Source organism: Schistocerca nitens, chromosome 9 (genome assembly GCF_023898315.1).
Source record: "Schistocerca nitens isolate TAMUIC-IGC-003100 chromosome 9, iqSchNite1.1, whole genome shotgun sequence".
NCBI lineage: Eukaryota > Metazoa > Arthropoda > Insecta > Orthoptera > Acrididae > Schistocerca > Schistocerca nitens.
Window position 1 is genome coordinate 225,886,301 of NC_064622.1, and position 17,205 is coordinate 225,903,505.

Below are 17,205 nucleotides of genomic sequence, written 5' to 3' on the forward strand. Positions count from 1 at the left end.
AACAACAGGTATGTTATGATATTTATCACTGAGGAATACAGCCACACCCTTGTGAGCCTCTCACAGCTGACAGTGTCCTACTAGGAAGTTTAAAGTGGATCCCCAGCAACAACAAACAATTTAATTTTTCTTTCATTAAGAACTTTTGTTCCCTGATCCTGTTTTGAATTCACAGCAAAATGAGAGTCATTTCATCAATACTGGATCCTTTTGGATCATCAGGTAATATTAGGGCCCTCTTATGTATCACATTTTGTCATCTGGTTATTTAGTCTCCTTTTATAGCCTTCTCTGTGAAGCTTTCATAATTAGTTGTTGTAAAGATTTCATAGCCTTCTGCATGGTTGTGGTTTCTCTGGATAATGTCTGTTCAGGGGCAATTATAGTGTTTCCAATTTTGCAACTAAATTTTCACCTACTATGACTGTTGTATCATTTGACAAGTATGTCTATATTGTGTAAACTACTCTGCTGTGGTTAGTAGCTAACAACAATGAAAAGCTGAATGCCTCGAAGGTGTTAAATAAAGGGACACACTTAATTAGTTTTAATTCCTATTTTTTCTCATCCTTAGAATAAACTTCTACTTCACACCAGATGGTTATTAAGCTAATTAATGTAAACTGTTGGTAATGAACATTGTGTTCCATCACAGACAGTCCACCACATTTCAGGCAAGCTGTATATGTACTATCTTAGTTGATCCTCTTCTCATTCAGCACAGAGGACTCAGAGCAAAACAAAGAACTTTGACTGCTGCAGTCAGCATTCCACTAGCGGCATATCTTATTATATCTTACAGATAAGTCATTGGCTCCCACAAAATTTCACCACTATTCAGCTGTCTGTATAAACTTAATTATAAGAGTTATAAGAATAACTGCCAGACAATAAACAAGACAGTATAGAATTACCTAATGCCAACCTCTATTTTTTCCCCATGAGCTATTACAAAATGAGAAAATGTGAAGTAACTCAGTAAAGTGAATAGAAAGTTTCAGAGTATGGAACTCCTGCTATGAATCATTTTCATAGAAAATCAACTTACATGGGATGCTGACACTCCTGGTTGATAGCTGCTGCTGGTAACATGAGAACTGTTGTGCTGAGGTTGTGCAGACACTGGCTGGGCTCTGATTGGATAGCCAGATGTAATACTTCCAGTCTTAGCACCCTACAAATTTGTTAATAAATAAATATTAGGAAAACAAATCACAATAAATTTGGACTTGGAAAATAAATGAGATCAAATATTTCACACACATTTAAAAGAAATTTTTAGGCCACCCTTTCCTGGCTCAAAATTTTCTATACTATTAATCCTTAAATTATTCCAAATAAGAGTATTTATGATGAACTGAAAAGGAAAGCTTTGTACAATTGTTATGCTGTAACTATGTGTGTGCACAGCTTCATAGTTCATGGGTGAAGTCTGTGCTACATTTGGCCACAACAGGCCAATGGCCTGCTAATAGGTCAGTAGATGCATGCGCAGCCTGCTGGCTGTGCCTGCTGTTGGAACTAATAAATATATAGGACAGAGCACTTGCCTTTGCCAGTGATTTGTGCATTCCTTTTTCTACTGTACTTGTCTTTCACATGTGTGTATTGTTCAAGCAATAAATTAAAGTTTTCTTGGGTAAGAGCACTTTTTGATGACAAGTACAGGGTTCTACTCCAGGTGTTCCACTTCAGTCATTAGTCCTTTGAGTTTAATTCCCACAAAGGCAGTGCTCAAATCTCTTCACAAGCAACAACATATACAGAAAGTTGCTATTTCCAGTTTAATGACTACACTGACACACCTGGCAGCATGCCAACAACATGTCTGCTGCTGTTTCCTGTGAACAACGATGCAGCAGAAGACCAGGATGCTTACAAAACACCTACAGCAACATTTCCAGGCATTTGGTGTAACAGACATAAACTTGCGCAAGGCCTCTTTTTGTAGTGGAATTCACCTCGCGTGTATCAGTTGTTGTGTCAGCTTGTCCCCTTACAAGAACCTTCAAGTCTTTCTTTCGATCAGATGTGCGAGTTACTTTCTACCTATCACTATAAGCATACAAACATTACTGCTGTTCCCGTGGAGTTTTACCGCTGCCAAAGTCATACAGGGCAGGGGCTCAGCTGTCATCATCATTTTGTGACAAATATTCATAAGGAATCCTATGCAGATAAAATGGTTCATGGTGCAATCATACGTTTTGCTCCAAATGCAAGTTTGAGAGTGAGACTTACAGTGTAAAAATCCTACCCTTCAGAAGTATTAACATAGCTCAGTCATTGAAGTTTCACAGGTCGCAGTCTGTCAGACAGAATCCTGGTCTGAAGTTTCAGAAATCAGTTCCTCTCATCCCTTCCAGCCATCAGTCAGTTCATAAGGGAACGAAGATGCTATTGCAGCAGTCCAGCAGAGGTCTCAGCATAGTATAGGTAATCGGCCTCGCAACAACAATAGTCCATGTCACAAAAGCTACATCCCTGTTCTCCACTGCCTTCATGCCCATAATGCTTCATTTAACATGAATGGACCTTGTGTCCTAAGTGCTGGGCAATGTGTAATAGATGGCGTAATAAAGGACACATTGCTTCTGTATTTAACTCCTTTCCCATCCTGAGCGAGGATGAAATGAAAATGGATGTGAACAGAGTGTAAATAGTGACAGTGTCTCAAAGCAAGTTACACTGATGTGCATGTGTTTAACCAGTAATCGAGAACACAGGTAGAATGGGTGCAGTAGCAACATGATAAATGCTCAGACTTATGTGGACTTGGATTCACCCCCTCTGACTCGTTTCATGAAGACTGGTGAGTTATAACAAACAACAGATTTCCATTCTTGGACAGTTTTTTGTACCTGTGACTTACAAGGCTGCGATTTGTTTATTAACATTCCTAGGTGTGGACAACACTTACACTGAAAATCTATCTGGTATGGATGCTTTTAAATTTTCCAAATAATCCTTCGGTGATGAAGTGCACTTGGTTTCCGATCAAGTTCCATATCAACAGTTAGGTGCTCTCTGTGCCAAATTTTCCTTGTCTATTTTCTCCAGGACTGGCTTGTGCAACAGAATTTCAGGTTCATATTATTATAGAAGTCTGCCCATTCCCATTTTTTCTGGACTCATCTGGTACTGGTAACTTGACAAGATCAAGTAAAAGCAGAATTAGATCATCTTCAATCACTTGATGTTATGCAACCCCTTTCTTTCAGTAAATGGTCAGCACCGCTGCTGATGGACAAAATAAAACCTACCAGTAAATTATGGCTCTGCAATGATTTTTTGAAATATACTAATGCTCAGTCACAATATTATGAAAAGGAAAGTTACTACTCACCATATAGAGCAGATGCTGAGTCGCAGATAGGTACAACAAGAAGACCGTCAGAGAATAAGCTTTCAACCAACAAGGCTTTTGTTAAAAACAGATGACGGACACACACACACAAACACACACACACACACACACACACACACACACACACAAACACAAGTCACACACAACTGCAGTCTCTGGCAGCTAAAGCCACAGTTTGGCCTTGACACTGTCTCTGCTTATAAATATGTGTATGGTTCTAAACGCCCTACTGCATATGCCTCTAAATCCTTAAATCAGCACAACAGAGTCATTCTCAGAAAGAGAAAGAGGTTTTGGCAATTATGTACACTCTAAAAAAATTTCATGTTTTTCTTTATGGGTCTAAGTTTCACCTGATCACTGACCACAAGCAACTGGTGTGTCTTTTTAAACATTCAATGTCCTTGCCAGACAAAGCCACACACTGTTTACAGCTTTTATCCTGTCATGATACAATTATAAAATACATTTTAGACATACAACGCAACATGCAAATGCTGACAACTTATTGCATTTTCCGACTGATCCAGATCCAGAGTTTGATAAAGAGGAATTACAAGAGGAATTACTTTGTTTTCATTTAGACATGGAAGCTCAAAATGTTGTTGATGGTTTTTCTATTATTTGCAATAAAATTGCATCCACAGTAGCCATGGATCCTGTTTTCAGTCATGTTGTTTCTTTTGTGCATCACGGCTGGCCGGACAAGCTTCCGGGCCACTCGTCTGATCCTTTGAGAAATTATTTTGCATTACACCATCACTTTTCTGTTTAGGAAGGAGTGCTGCTGTTAGCTACAGAGGACACCACTCCACAGGTTATAGTCCCTTCAGTCCTTCGGTGTGAGGTTATGCATTTATTTCATGTGGACCACTGGAGTGTGTCAACGTGCAAAAGCATTAGCAGGCAGACATGTTTTTTGGATAGGCATTGATGGGGATATAGCGCTAGCTGTTGCAACTTGCCCACAGTGTGCCACCCATCAAGTGGCTGCCCATTCTTCTTTGTCACCATGGCCAGATCCACAACAGCCTCGGGAATGCAACCATGCATATTTTTGTGGAACCCTTTTCGAATTCCTATTGGCTTGTAATTTATGCTTATTCTAAGTTTCCATATGTGGTGTGTTGTCTGTCTACTTCTGCAGAGGCAACAATTTCTGCTCTGTCAAAAATTTTTTGCAATGGAAGATTTTCCGTGTATGTTAGATGCTGACAACAGCCCCTAGTTCAATCTCAGGAGTTTGAAGATTTTTGTAAAAAAAAGTGATGTTCATCATGTCACAGCTCCTCCTTTCCACCCTCAATCAAATAGGGTAGCAGAACGACAAGTCCGAACATTTAAGACTCTGATCGAAAAATATGTTTTGGATGTGTCACAGGAATTATCTCTTGACCAGTTCCTCAGCTCTTAAGGTTTATCCCTGTTGGAGATAAGAGACCGGCTGAGTTGTTGCACGGTGATCAGCAACGGACCTTGCTATATCTGCTTTTGCCAACACCAGGCTGTCCGTCAACACCAGCAATGCAATACTTCCTGTCTGGCACAGCTGTTTGAGCTCGTGGGTTTGGCCGCCGGTCTAAATAGATGCCAGTGGTAATCAAGAGCACCAGTGGCCAACACCTATGTGTGGTTTGCATGGTTGAGAGGTGGGCTTTGTGATATGTCGACCAGCTATGGGCCCACATAGGAAGCCATGCATCAGGTGCACCTCCGCTGCCCCCATGTCCTCCATCTACCGAGTCATCTCCTACATTGCAGCCAGTGCCCTTGCCTTCCCCACTGCCATTTGCGCAACTGACTCCTCTGCTGAAGGTGCTCCCTTCAGCTGTCAGAAACCACAGCAGGACCCCGGCTCCCGCACAGTCATAGCCAATAGCTCCACCGTAACCGCCCTCATCACAGCCGGTGCCGCCTGTTCCGCCACCTTTGCCGCAACTTCCTTCCCTGGGGTTGGACGTGGAAATGGATGCCGCACCAGCTTCACCTATCCTCTCACAGGGGGCAGGCACCGCACCTGTCTGCACTTACGCCACTTCTGACCCTGTGCACCAGTGGCAGTGTGTCACATGACTCAACAACCTACATGTTGTTGTTGTTGTGGTCTTCAGTCCTGAGACTGGTTTGATGCAGCTCTCCATGCTACTCTATCCTGTGCAAGCTTCTTCATCTCCCAGTACCTACTGCAACCTACATCCTTCTGAATCTGCTTAGTGTATGCATCTCTTGATCTCCCCCTACGATTTTTACCCTCCATGCTGCCCTCCAATACTAAATTGGCGATCCCTTGATGCCTCAGAACATGTCCTACCAAACGATCCCTTCTTCTGGTCAAGTTGTGCCACAAACTCCTCTTCTCCACAATCCTATTCAGTACCTCCTCATTAGTTATGTGATCTACCCATCTAATCTTCAGCATTCTTCTGTAGCACCACATTTCAAAAGCTTCTATTCTCTTCTTGTCCAAACTATTTATCGTCCATGTTTCACTTCCATACATGGCTACACTCCATACAAATACTTTCAGAAAAGACTTCCTGACACTTAAATCTATACTCGATGTTAACAAATTTCTCTTCTTCAGAAACGCTTTCCTTGCCATTGCCAGTCTACATTTTATATCCTCTCTACTTCGACCATCATCAGTTATTTTGCTCCCCAAATAGCAAAACTCCTTTACTACATTAAGTGTCTCATTTCCTAATCTAATACCCTCAACATCACCCGACTTAATTCGACTACATTCCATTATCCTCGTTTTGCTTTTGTTGATGTTCATCTTATATCCTCCCTTCAAGACACCATCCATTCCGTTCAACTGATCTTCCAAGTCCTTTGCTGTCTCTGACAGAATTACAATGTCATCGGCGAACCTCAAAGTTTTTATTTCTTCTCCATGGATTTTAATACCTACTCCGAATTTTTCTTTTGTTTCCTTTACTGCTTGCTCAATATACAGATTGAATAACATCGGGGAGAGGCTACAACCCTGTCTCACTCCTTTCCCAACCACTGCTTCCCTTTCGTGTCCCTCGACTCTTATAACTGCCATCTGGTTTCTGTACAAATTGTAAATAGCCTTTCGCTCCCTGTATTTTACCCCTGCCACCTTTAGAATTTGAAAGAGAGTATTCCAGTCAACATCGTCAAAAGCTTTCTCTAAGTCTACAAATGTTATAAACGTAGGTTTGCCTTTCCTTAATATTTCTTGCTAAGATAGGTCGTAAGGTCAGTATTGCCTGTTCCAGTATTTCTACGGAATCCAAACTGATCTTCCCCGAGGTCGGCTTCTACTAGTTTTTCCATTCGTCTGTAAAGAATTCGTGTTAGTATTTTGCAGCTGTGGCTTATTAAACTGATTGTTCAGTAATTCTCACATTTGTCAACACCTGCTTTCTTTGGGATTGGAATTATTATATTCTTCTTGAAGTCTTAGGGTATTTCGCCTGTTTCATACATCTTGCTCACCAGATGGTAGAGTTTTGTCAGGACTGGCTCTCCCAAGGCCGTCAGTAGTTCCAATGGAATGTTGTCTACTCCGTGGGCCTTGTTTCGACTCAGGTCTTTCAGTGCTCTGTCAAACTCTTCACACAGTATCGTATCTCCCATTTTATCTTCATCTACATCCTCTTCCATTTCCATAATATTGTCCTCAAGTACATCGCCCTTGTATAGACCCTCTATATACTCCTTCCACCTTTCTGCTTTCCCTTCTTTGCTTAGAACTGGGTTTCCATCTGAGCTCTTGATGTTCATACAAGTGGTTCTCTTCTCTCCAAAGGTGTCTTTAATTTTCCTGTAGGCAGTATCTATCTTACACCTAGTGAGATAAGCCTCTACATCCTCACATTTGTCCTCTAGCCATCCCTGCTTAGCCATTTTGCACTTCCTGTCGATCTCAGTTTTGAGACGTTTGTATTCCTTTTTGCCTGCTTCATTTACTAAATTTTTATATTTTCTCCTTTCATCAATTAAATTCAATATTTCTTCTGTTACCCAAGGATTTCTACTAGCCCTCGTCTTTTTACCTACTTGATCCTCTGCTGCCTTCACTACTTCATCCCTCAAAGCTACCCATTCTTCTTCTACTGTATTTCTTTCCCCCAATCCTGTCAATTGTTCCCTTATGCTCTCCCTGTACAACCTCTGGTTCTTTCAGTTTATCCAGGTCCCATCTCCTTAAATTCCCACCTTTTTGCAGTTTCTTCAGTTTTAATCTACAGGTCATAACCAATAGATTGTGGTCAGAGTCAACATCTGCCCCTGGAAATGTCTTACAATTTAAAACCTGGTTCCTAAACCTCTGTCTTACCATTATATAATCTATCTGATACCTTTTAGTATCTCCAGCGTTCTTCCATGTATACAACCTTCTATCATGATTCTTAAACCAAGTGTTAGCTATGATTAAGTTGTGCTCTGTGCAAAATTCTACCAGGCAGCTTCCTCTTTCATTTCTTAGCCCCAATCCATATTCACCTACTACGTTTCCTTCTCTCCCTTTTCCAACACTCGAATTCCAGTCACCCATGACTATTAAATTTTCGTCTCCCTTCACTATCTGAATAATTTCTTTTATTTCATCATACATTTCTTCAATTTCTTCGTCATCTGCAGAGCTAGTTGGCATATAAACTTGTACTACTGTAGTAGGTGTGGGCTTCGTATCTATCTTGGCCACAATAATGCGTTCACTAAGCTGTTTGTAGTAGCTTACCCGCGTTCCTATTTTCCTATTCATTATTAAACCTACTCCTGCATTTCCCCTATTTGACTTTGTGTTGATAACCCTGTAGTCACCTGACCAGAAGTCTTGTTCCTCCTGCCACCGAACTTCACTAATTCCCACTATATCTAACTTTAACCTATCCATTTCCCTTTTCAAATTTTCTAACCTATCTGCCCGATTAAGGGACCTGACATTCCACGCTCCGATCCGTAGAACGCCAGTTTTCTTTCTCCTGATAACGACATCCTCTTGAGTAGTCCCCGCCCGGAGATCCGAATGGGGGACTATTTTACCTCTGGAATATTTTGCCCAAGAGGAAGCCATCATCATTTAATCATACAGTAAAGCTGCATGCCCTCAGGAAAAATTACGGCCGTAGTTTCCCCTTGCTTTCAGCCGTTCGCAGTACCAGCACAGCAAGGCCGTTTTGGTTATTGTTACAAGGCCAGATCAGTCAATCATCCAGACTGTTGCCCTTGTAACTACTGAAAAGGCTGCTGCCCCTCTTCAGGAACCACATGCTTATCTGGCCTCTCAACAGATACCCCTCCGTTGTGGTTGTACCTACGGTACGGCTATCTGTATCGCTGAGGCACGCAAGCCTCCCCACCAACGGCAAGGTCCATGGTTCATGGGGGGCAACCTACATGTACCACAGAAGAAATAGAAGTAAATACAGTGCTCACTTCTTCACAAAGGAAGAGGAGTGCAGTAAGCATCACTCTTAGTTCACACATGAAGTTTGTTCTACATTCTACCACTAGACGCCTCTCAGTCTTTTAATATGACAGTAGTGGCATGCGCAGCCTGCCAGTTATGCCCCTTGTTGGAGCTAATGTATATATAACCCAGAGTGCCAGGCTCCACCAGCAACTTCTGCATTGTTTATTGTACTGCACTTGTCTTTCATGTGTGTACTGTTCGAGCAATAAATTAAAGTGTTCTTGGATTAGCACAACTTCAAACCACAAAAGGAAACTTTCACCTCTTTTGCTGTTTCAAGGTGTTGGGTAGCAGTAAGTAATTACTCTTTAAGAGGCTGTACTAACTGTCTGTGTAAATGCTGTACAGATAAATGCCTGAGAGACCTGATGCCACACTATGCTCACTTCTATTAATATACCATAATTAGGTTTCTCATTTTTCCCCATTTTTTCCACGACACTTGTGATTTTTAACAAAAGTCCTGGTGCCCCAAATTCTCTCTGGGAGCAGCGAAATGTCCCACATTTTTGTCTTGCATAGTGAGATTTTTTTTTTTTCTTTCTGAACTAGTGATCTGTCCTGATGCAATGCTTTGTTTTCCAGAAGTTTTGGAACACTGCAATTATGCTTCATTTGCACAAAAAAACTGTATTGGCTCTCAAGTTCGATATAATATATAAATCTTTTGGAAACTTAGTGGTACTTTGACCATGTAAGCAAATGAATGTGTTTTAATTTCGGTGTGTTGTACTCTTGCATGGTGGTCTAACATTTCCAGAGCTTGTGGCAGTGACTTTTATAATCTCTATCTTAATATTACCAGTGTCAATCTCTGTCTTAATATTACCAGTGTCAATCATGGAAAAACACATATAAACTAAACCATCAGACACTGCAAGAATCCTTAAAAAAAAAAAAAAAGGACATGGTGAGAATGCTGCGTGATAGTTTATGGTGTGAAATTTAGCACTGGACACAGGACGCACCAACATAGTAACTCACATGGAGTCCAACAAACATTATGCTGCACTTTTGGTTAACTACTCAAGATAAAATATCGATAACTAGTTAACAGTGAATGCAGTTTCAGGTACAGATAAGCAACTTCCGGTGCAAGAAGCCAAAGTTGCTTAGCACACAGTGATGCACAACTAGGAGTTTCAAGTCCATGGGATGCACCACTGACGTAATTAAACCACCGTTCAACAAGAACATCTTGTGCTTGTAGATAAAAACCAAATCAGTTATCAGAAACTTAACTGCACTATTTGTTATGGAACAAATAATGAAGTACTAAAATATGCAAAATTTACTTCAGTGATGACAGATTCTTCCTGCCAAATGGACTTCAAACTGGTTCATTTAAGAATTAGGCTTTATGATCCAGACAAAGGCATCGTAGTGAGAGTGCTGGAGTTAGTGAACTTTGGTGTTGAAAGTGTAAAACATCTGGCTCGGAAGCATTATATTTTAAGAAAAAATTAGTAGCAATTTCAGCTGACAGTACAAACTGCAATTATGAAGAAATAAAAGAAAAGACAAAAACAATGTTTATTTTAAGTTGCAACAATTTAATGCTTATGCTGTACATTTCACGAGTTCGCTAAAGCAGAACACAAACAACTTTTAGGGCACTGTAAAACTATGCCATAACCTGCCTCTTCTACTAGCTTTTAGAGTTATTGATGTTTTCCAAGCATGTCCTACTTTCCTGATTTTTTTTTTCCCAAAAATTCACCACTGTTTAATACTCTTCGGCTCCTTTCAAGCCAGTTACATATCTTCTCCAACAGCATTCTGTTAATTGAAAACGAAAATGTAACTATAATTAACATTGCATGCAAATTAAATATGTTGCTCAGCAACTTTGAAGGCAAACAATCCAAAAGAATTTTGATATCTGCAGTAAAACAGCAGTTACATGACTTGGAAAGTGAGACGCTAGTGACATTTAATCATTTTAATGATATTACCACAGCTTTCTTTGATACCTGCATAGGATATATTTGTGAATGGTGTGAACGATTTCTAGAACTACTTTGCCAATGCAGTGGATTGTGCTGGAAAAAAAACTATCAGCTCCATTAGTGTTCAAGGACTGTACAGTTTTGTAAAATCTAGTGTTACAAACTTCGCCATGGATGAGGAAGAACCATTTTATTAGTACTGCTATGTAAGCAGATTTTGTGACGGTAAACTACTCGACTGGAATATGAAATCAAATACTAGTGTCAGTGAAATTTTTATTCATTTACACAATGAGCAAGTGTATCAAACATATCACAAGCTTTGTTGAATATTCACTGGCTATTCCAAGTTCTAATGCATCCACTGCACGAGTGTTATCAACAATTAAACTTTTGCAGACAGATTTAAAAAAGTAAAAGTTTTCACAATGATTAAAAACTCACACTCATTAGCCTCTTGTAAGGGCTTCTACAATTTAATATTTAACAAAAATAAACTTTTAAAGTAAAGAAACGCCACTAAAAAGTACACATCAAGTACCAGTAGATCGTCAAAAGAAAATGTGTGAAATTTGTGTTTGTATTTGATTCCAAATTGTATATGCAATACTGCTGTAACCTCTCATCAGTTGTACTGTACATTATGTGAAAATAAATTATTATTAAGCCTATACTGACAGTATTCGATCATATCCTGACTTTTACTCATATAATTTTGTTCATTATTTTGAAACTGTCCTGAATTTGGTTAAAAATAATATGGGAATGATAATCTTAGAACATGCTTGTATCAACTTGCTGAATCATGCACCAACGTGTGATTTAACTTCCTATATGTTCCAGTATACTGATTGTAATAAAACTTTACACTGATGTATGACAGTAGTAGATCACCATTCCAGTTCCAAGATAACAACTTCAATAGTTGCCAAGATTTAGAAATTTACTTAAATCTCAACCTTTTTCACAGTGTAACAAGAATATGTTCCTCACACTTTAGTATAACACCTCATTGTCAAAAAACAGGCCTCAACAACAAAATCAAACAATGGAAAATTTAAGATGCAATAACAACAAATGAATTAGATTCCTGATCACCACATATGTGATGTTGAGAAGTAGACATGAACATTTAAAAGTACATGGGAATTTTCACTGATGAAATCATCTTGGTTATCAGCCAAGGCATGGTGTCAAGTCATTAAAATGATTCGATGAGTTTCCGACTTATCATCTTTAGGTAACCTTCCTTCCTTCCTTCCTTCCTTCATCACCCCTGAATTGCAAACTCCACTACTGAGAGCCGAACGGGAGGGCCAACTACATTTCTCTGGAAGAGATTTGTGGTAGGTTGCGGGAGGGCTCCCTGGCATGGTGAAGTGGAGTCTGGGCATCAAGTACTGACTTATTTTTGCTACTGTTACATTCCATTGGAGCTCAGTTGGAAACTGATTTACTGGTCAACAAGATCATTATGCAGTCATTTTTTTATATCGTGTTCCTCTGTAATCCTGCATATGATTCATTCTCTGTGTAACAGGGTGGTGCACACCAATTTGCAATGTGCTGGATGGTAGCAGCCATAAGTGTTTAGGTACAGATCGATGTGTTTTTTTCCTGCAGACAGAATGTCCCAGCTTGCTCTCAGGGTTGCCGCCATGAAGGATAGCACAGTTTGCTTACTTGTGACATCACATCAACATGATGAGCACAAAACACATCTACAGCATTCTAGTTCAGCCTTAGTGTGGGGACACATACATGCTGCCTGGCTAGAACTGGAAAAATGCCATACTGGATTTTGTCTTGTCATTTCCAGTTTAAGTTCATATTTTGTGGGTTTTATATTATAACTTATGTGCTATGTATATTTGCTACTTCAAAGCAACAGCATATTGAGGATCTCTTGAAAATGTGCCATTACTGGTACAATTTGTTACAATAAAATGACAGTAAATGTCGTGTTGGTGGTTACAGAATTTTCATATTTAGTTGTTTTCATATTATATCTTGCAAGTCATGAAAGTATTCATTTTCAAGGCAATGGTGCAGTGAAGATTTATCAAAAACGCATCGGCCTTGGTACAATCTGTTACTATTAAATGTCAGAATCTGGAAAAGCATAAGATGAAAGATGTAACACCATATCCCATAATTTCACCCTAGTGCAGTGGATAGAGACATGGAGTGCAAAGTGAAATGTAGATGGTTAGATGGTTAGTTGGTTCACATTGTAATGTGGCATACCAAGAAACCCTACTAAGAATTGACTGATGCTGGGAATGATGCACATCCCAAAACACGTTGTTAGAAGAACTAATGTTTAATAAATTATGGTTAATATTGTCATATTTAATTTCACTAGAATATGAGTTTATAATCGTCATTACACTTAAAAAGATTTGCTGCTGGATTTCAAATTCCCCTTATTTTATGTAAAATTCCAGGAAATCAGTCTGACACCAGTTCCTGAAATCACACCTTCAAATTATTTGTTACAAGAACCACAGCTGTTAATGTCAATAATCAAATTAAGATTCTGTGAACAATTTAGTAACAAAAATAATTATGTAATTAAAACAAAATGTAGTAATACCTTATCCGATTGCTTCTGTTACTCAGTTTCCAAAATTTTGTATTAAAATGTGTGTTCGCAGTAATCTGTTTATATGAAAAATGTCATTACTTTTTTATGACCCAAACTGTGTATCCAAATGCTTACAGAGTTTTACATGTTAATTATAAACTCATTTATTCAGTCATGTCAATAATCAATGTTGTCTGTGGCTCAGTCAGTTTTTGGCTCCATGTTACACAGAGCACTACTTCTACAGTTGTTCAGTTTATTAGTTTATCAAAATTAATGTGTTTTATGAAGGCTTATAGCAGAATAAAAACTGTTCAAAATTTGACATACATTTTTTAAATTGGGATGCATATCTGACAACCTACATGCATGAAGAACCTAAAATTAATTTTGAACTGCTGCAATATTTTTAACAGTCACACCAAACATGAAAATGGGCATAGAGAAAAGTGATATTCTGCTATAAATTATATCAGCATTTTGTAAGATGCTTTGTGAAGCAAACAGAAGTCAACAACAAAATTAGTTTTTATCCTCAATGTTTCATAGTGTTTTGTAGCAGACTCTTGCAGCATTCAATTTTTTTATTCATCTTTATGTTTTCTACAGGACTCTGGAATTTTTTAATTAATTTAAGAATTCTGTAATATTTGATGCATATATGAGTGCTCACCCCACCCCCCCCTCCACCCCACCCACCCACCCCCCCGCCATCCCTCCTTGTCTGTCTGTCAGTCTGTCTGTCTCTTTGTCTATCTTGGGAGACAGTTTGTTGGATTTTCTGAGCATGGCAGAAAATATGGAAAATAGCTTGATTACTTTGTAACAGCCCAGTTCCATTGCAGTTCAATGCCATATTTACTTATTTACCCACAAAGCTTTCCTGACTGTAAGACATAAAGGGTTGCCTAGAAGTAATGCACCACATTTGTTTTTGCTCAGCCAAAAACAATGCTATGAATATGAAACGTTACACACATATTACATGAAGTCTCCTGAGTGAGCCTGCCAAATTTCCATCACTCCCAACAGATAGCATAGTTGCAGGACAGTTTCAAAATGGCGTCTGTGGATGATCTGCATTACAAGCAATGTGCCATCACTGAATTTCTCACTGCAGAGAAAGAAACTGTGGGGAATATTCACAAACGTTTGTGCAAAGTCTATGGAGCATCTGCTGCCGACAGAAGTACAGGAGGGTGTGGTCATCAGAAGGCAGCTCGGCAGAGCACCATGATTTGCAGCGGTCGGAGAGGCCATCCACAGCTGTCACACCTGACATGGTGCAGCAAGCTGCTGATGTCATTGATTAAAGGATGCCATTTGTGGAAGATATTTTGAGAATGATTAGGAGGTGATTCACACAGTGAAAGACTGGCACTGCCACCAGGACAAGGACTGGTACTGACAGGGTATGCACGCCCTTGTTTCACGCAGGAGGAAGACCACAGAATGGGATTAAGATTAGGGTGTGTAGATAAAACACCATTCTTTCCTTTGTGTAATTCTCATTATGTTCAATAAAGAACTGTTGAAGGAAAAAATGTGGTGCATTACTTTCTGGGCCACCCTCATGCAATTGCTTCATAAGTACTGTGGTTCACTGCATGCACAATGCACACATGTACACGGATACACATGCAGGTGTGCAAAAAAAAAAAATCACACACACACACACACACACACACACACACACACACACACACGACGTACAGAAAACTTATCAGTAATATTGCACTAAATAAATGAATTTTTCATTTTATCTTCACGAGAGCTTAAAATATTGCAGTAGAGTATTCTGTACTTTCTAGTTTAAAGTCTTGTATTTCAGGTGTTCTACAAATTATGCTCCTGAATAGAAGCAGTGATGTAATAAGAAAGACCTTAGGGTTTTAATAAAAAGTGAGAATGATGAAATAATTTTTATCTTATGTACAATGCTATTTTAAAGTTGTATCCCACTACTTCTAACACCAATTTTAAAAGCTGTTGTCTTACTGACTCAACAAGGAATTTCTCTTCACGTCTTATGCACTTTTATCAGACCTAATATGGCAATTTTATGTATGTCCATTTTCATAAACAAAATGTGTTATTTTCAAGCCAGATACAGCTGAAAACTACTGCTCGAGCACACTGCATTCACAGTTCATGATAACGGCATGTTCCATGTTATGTGCCAGCTTGTTTCTGTGTGTGCACCTACTATAATGTAAAGTGTGGTGCCGACCTCTATACTAGCAGCAACAGGAGAACAGATCATTTGTTTGTTCATTGTATTGTGAGCTAAAGTAGAAGCTAATTACATATTTAACTTTATCTGTGTGATTTTGTAGTTTAAACATAAATTTCTGTGTATCTGTATAGTGTAGATTTCTATCATCTTTAGTGTTGATGGGGACTGTGAATGCAGCGATCGGATGGGAGCTGAGTTAGTGACCCTTTGTTCACAGCTCCAGACAGCGCTGGCTTCAACCAAGCAGCTTGAGGCTGTTGCCAGTGGGCATCAATTTCAGGGGTCGGATGTGGGTATCCAAGGGATACTCACCAGCACATCATTCCACTTGTCCCCCGATCAGTCCATTACTGTGATCAGCCAGGTTATTGCCACACTGAGGTTGACCTCTCATCTGTGCTTAAATGAGAGAGTGTTTCAGGGTGTGGTAGGTAGTGAAAGACTTTCTGAGGGACCAATTGAAAGGCCTCCCTGGCTTATCTGGCAAACAGATTTCAGGCTCTACTTGTGGCTCAGAAGGATTCTGAATCAGCTACAATCATTTGTCTTTTCTTAGTGGAAGCCTCTCAGCCTACAAGGTCCGAGCATTCACACGGGGATGGGTTATGGGTAGTTGGGAGCTCCAACGTTAGGTGTGTCATGGAGCCTCTTAGTGATATGGCTGCCACAGAGGAGAAAAATATAAAGTGTGCATTCTCTGTGCATACTCAGATATGGAATGGGTCTATCCATATGCCACGAAGAGCACAGAGTAAAAACCAGCTTCAGGTATTGGCTCATGGATGTTCATCACTTTGGATTGCAAGAGGTTATGTCTGGTTTCCAGCAGCTATCTGAAGTGGTGAAGACAGAAAGTCTTGCTCGCAAGGTGAAGGCAGGGCTTGGAATCCATTACACACAGGAGGTAGCTACATGGGTAGTGGGTGCAGTGTGGAGTGCACTGCACGGTTGTTTAGAGTAGCTTAAAAAAGTGAAAACACAGTTTCAGTCCCATAGGCTGCAGATCAAACACAGCAGGAAGGAAGACCTAGGAATCATTGGGATTATGGTTGCAAATTGTCCTAGATGTGTTAGGTAAGAACAACATTTTCAAGTACTAATAGAAAGCACTGAAGCTGAAATCTTTACAGGTACTGAAAGCTGGTTAAAGTCAAAGATAAGTCCAGCCAAAATTTTTGCCAGGGACCTGATGGTGTTCAGAAAGGATGCATTAAATTCAATTGCGGTGGCACCTTTCATGTTGTTAGAAGTAGTTTATGCTATAGCAAAACTGCAGTAGATAGTTGATGTGAGTTAGTAGGCCTTGAGGTTATATTTAACAACTGGAATAAAAAAATAATTAGTTCTTTTGACTAACTCTCTTCATCAGATAATATAGATGCTGAAAGTTTCAACGAAAAAAATTTAAAATTGGCAAATTATAGTAAATGCTCTCTCTGATAATTACTTTCAGCAATTAGTTCAGGTGCTCATTCACAGTGTAAATGGGTGTGATAACGTACTAGCCCTCTTAGAGAATAATAATACTGAGCAAAAAAGGAGCACCTAGATGGATGCAGGGATTAGTGATCACAAGGTCATCATAGCAAGACTGACAACCCTAACATCTACATC

General features: G+C 39.5%; 1 protein-coding gene across 1 annotated transcript in view; it reads right to left on the minus strand.

Moving 5' to 3' along the window:
- Window positions 1-17,205, minus strand: part of LOC126203001 (G protein pathway suppressor 2) — a 132,950-nt gene that overhangs the window by 16,484 nt on the left and 99,261 nt on the right. The window contains exon 8 of the mRNA XM_049937199.1: window positions 1,049-1,174. Within this exon, the coding sequence (XP_049793156.1) occupies window positions 1,049-1,174 (126 nt within the window). The remainder of the gene's footprint in view (window positions 1-1,048; window positions 1,175-17,205) is intronic.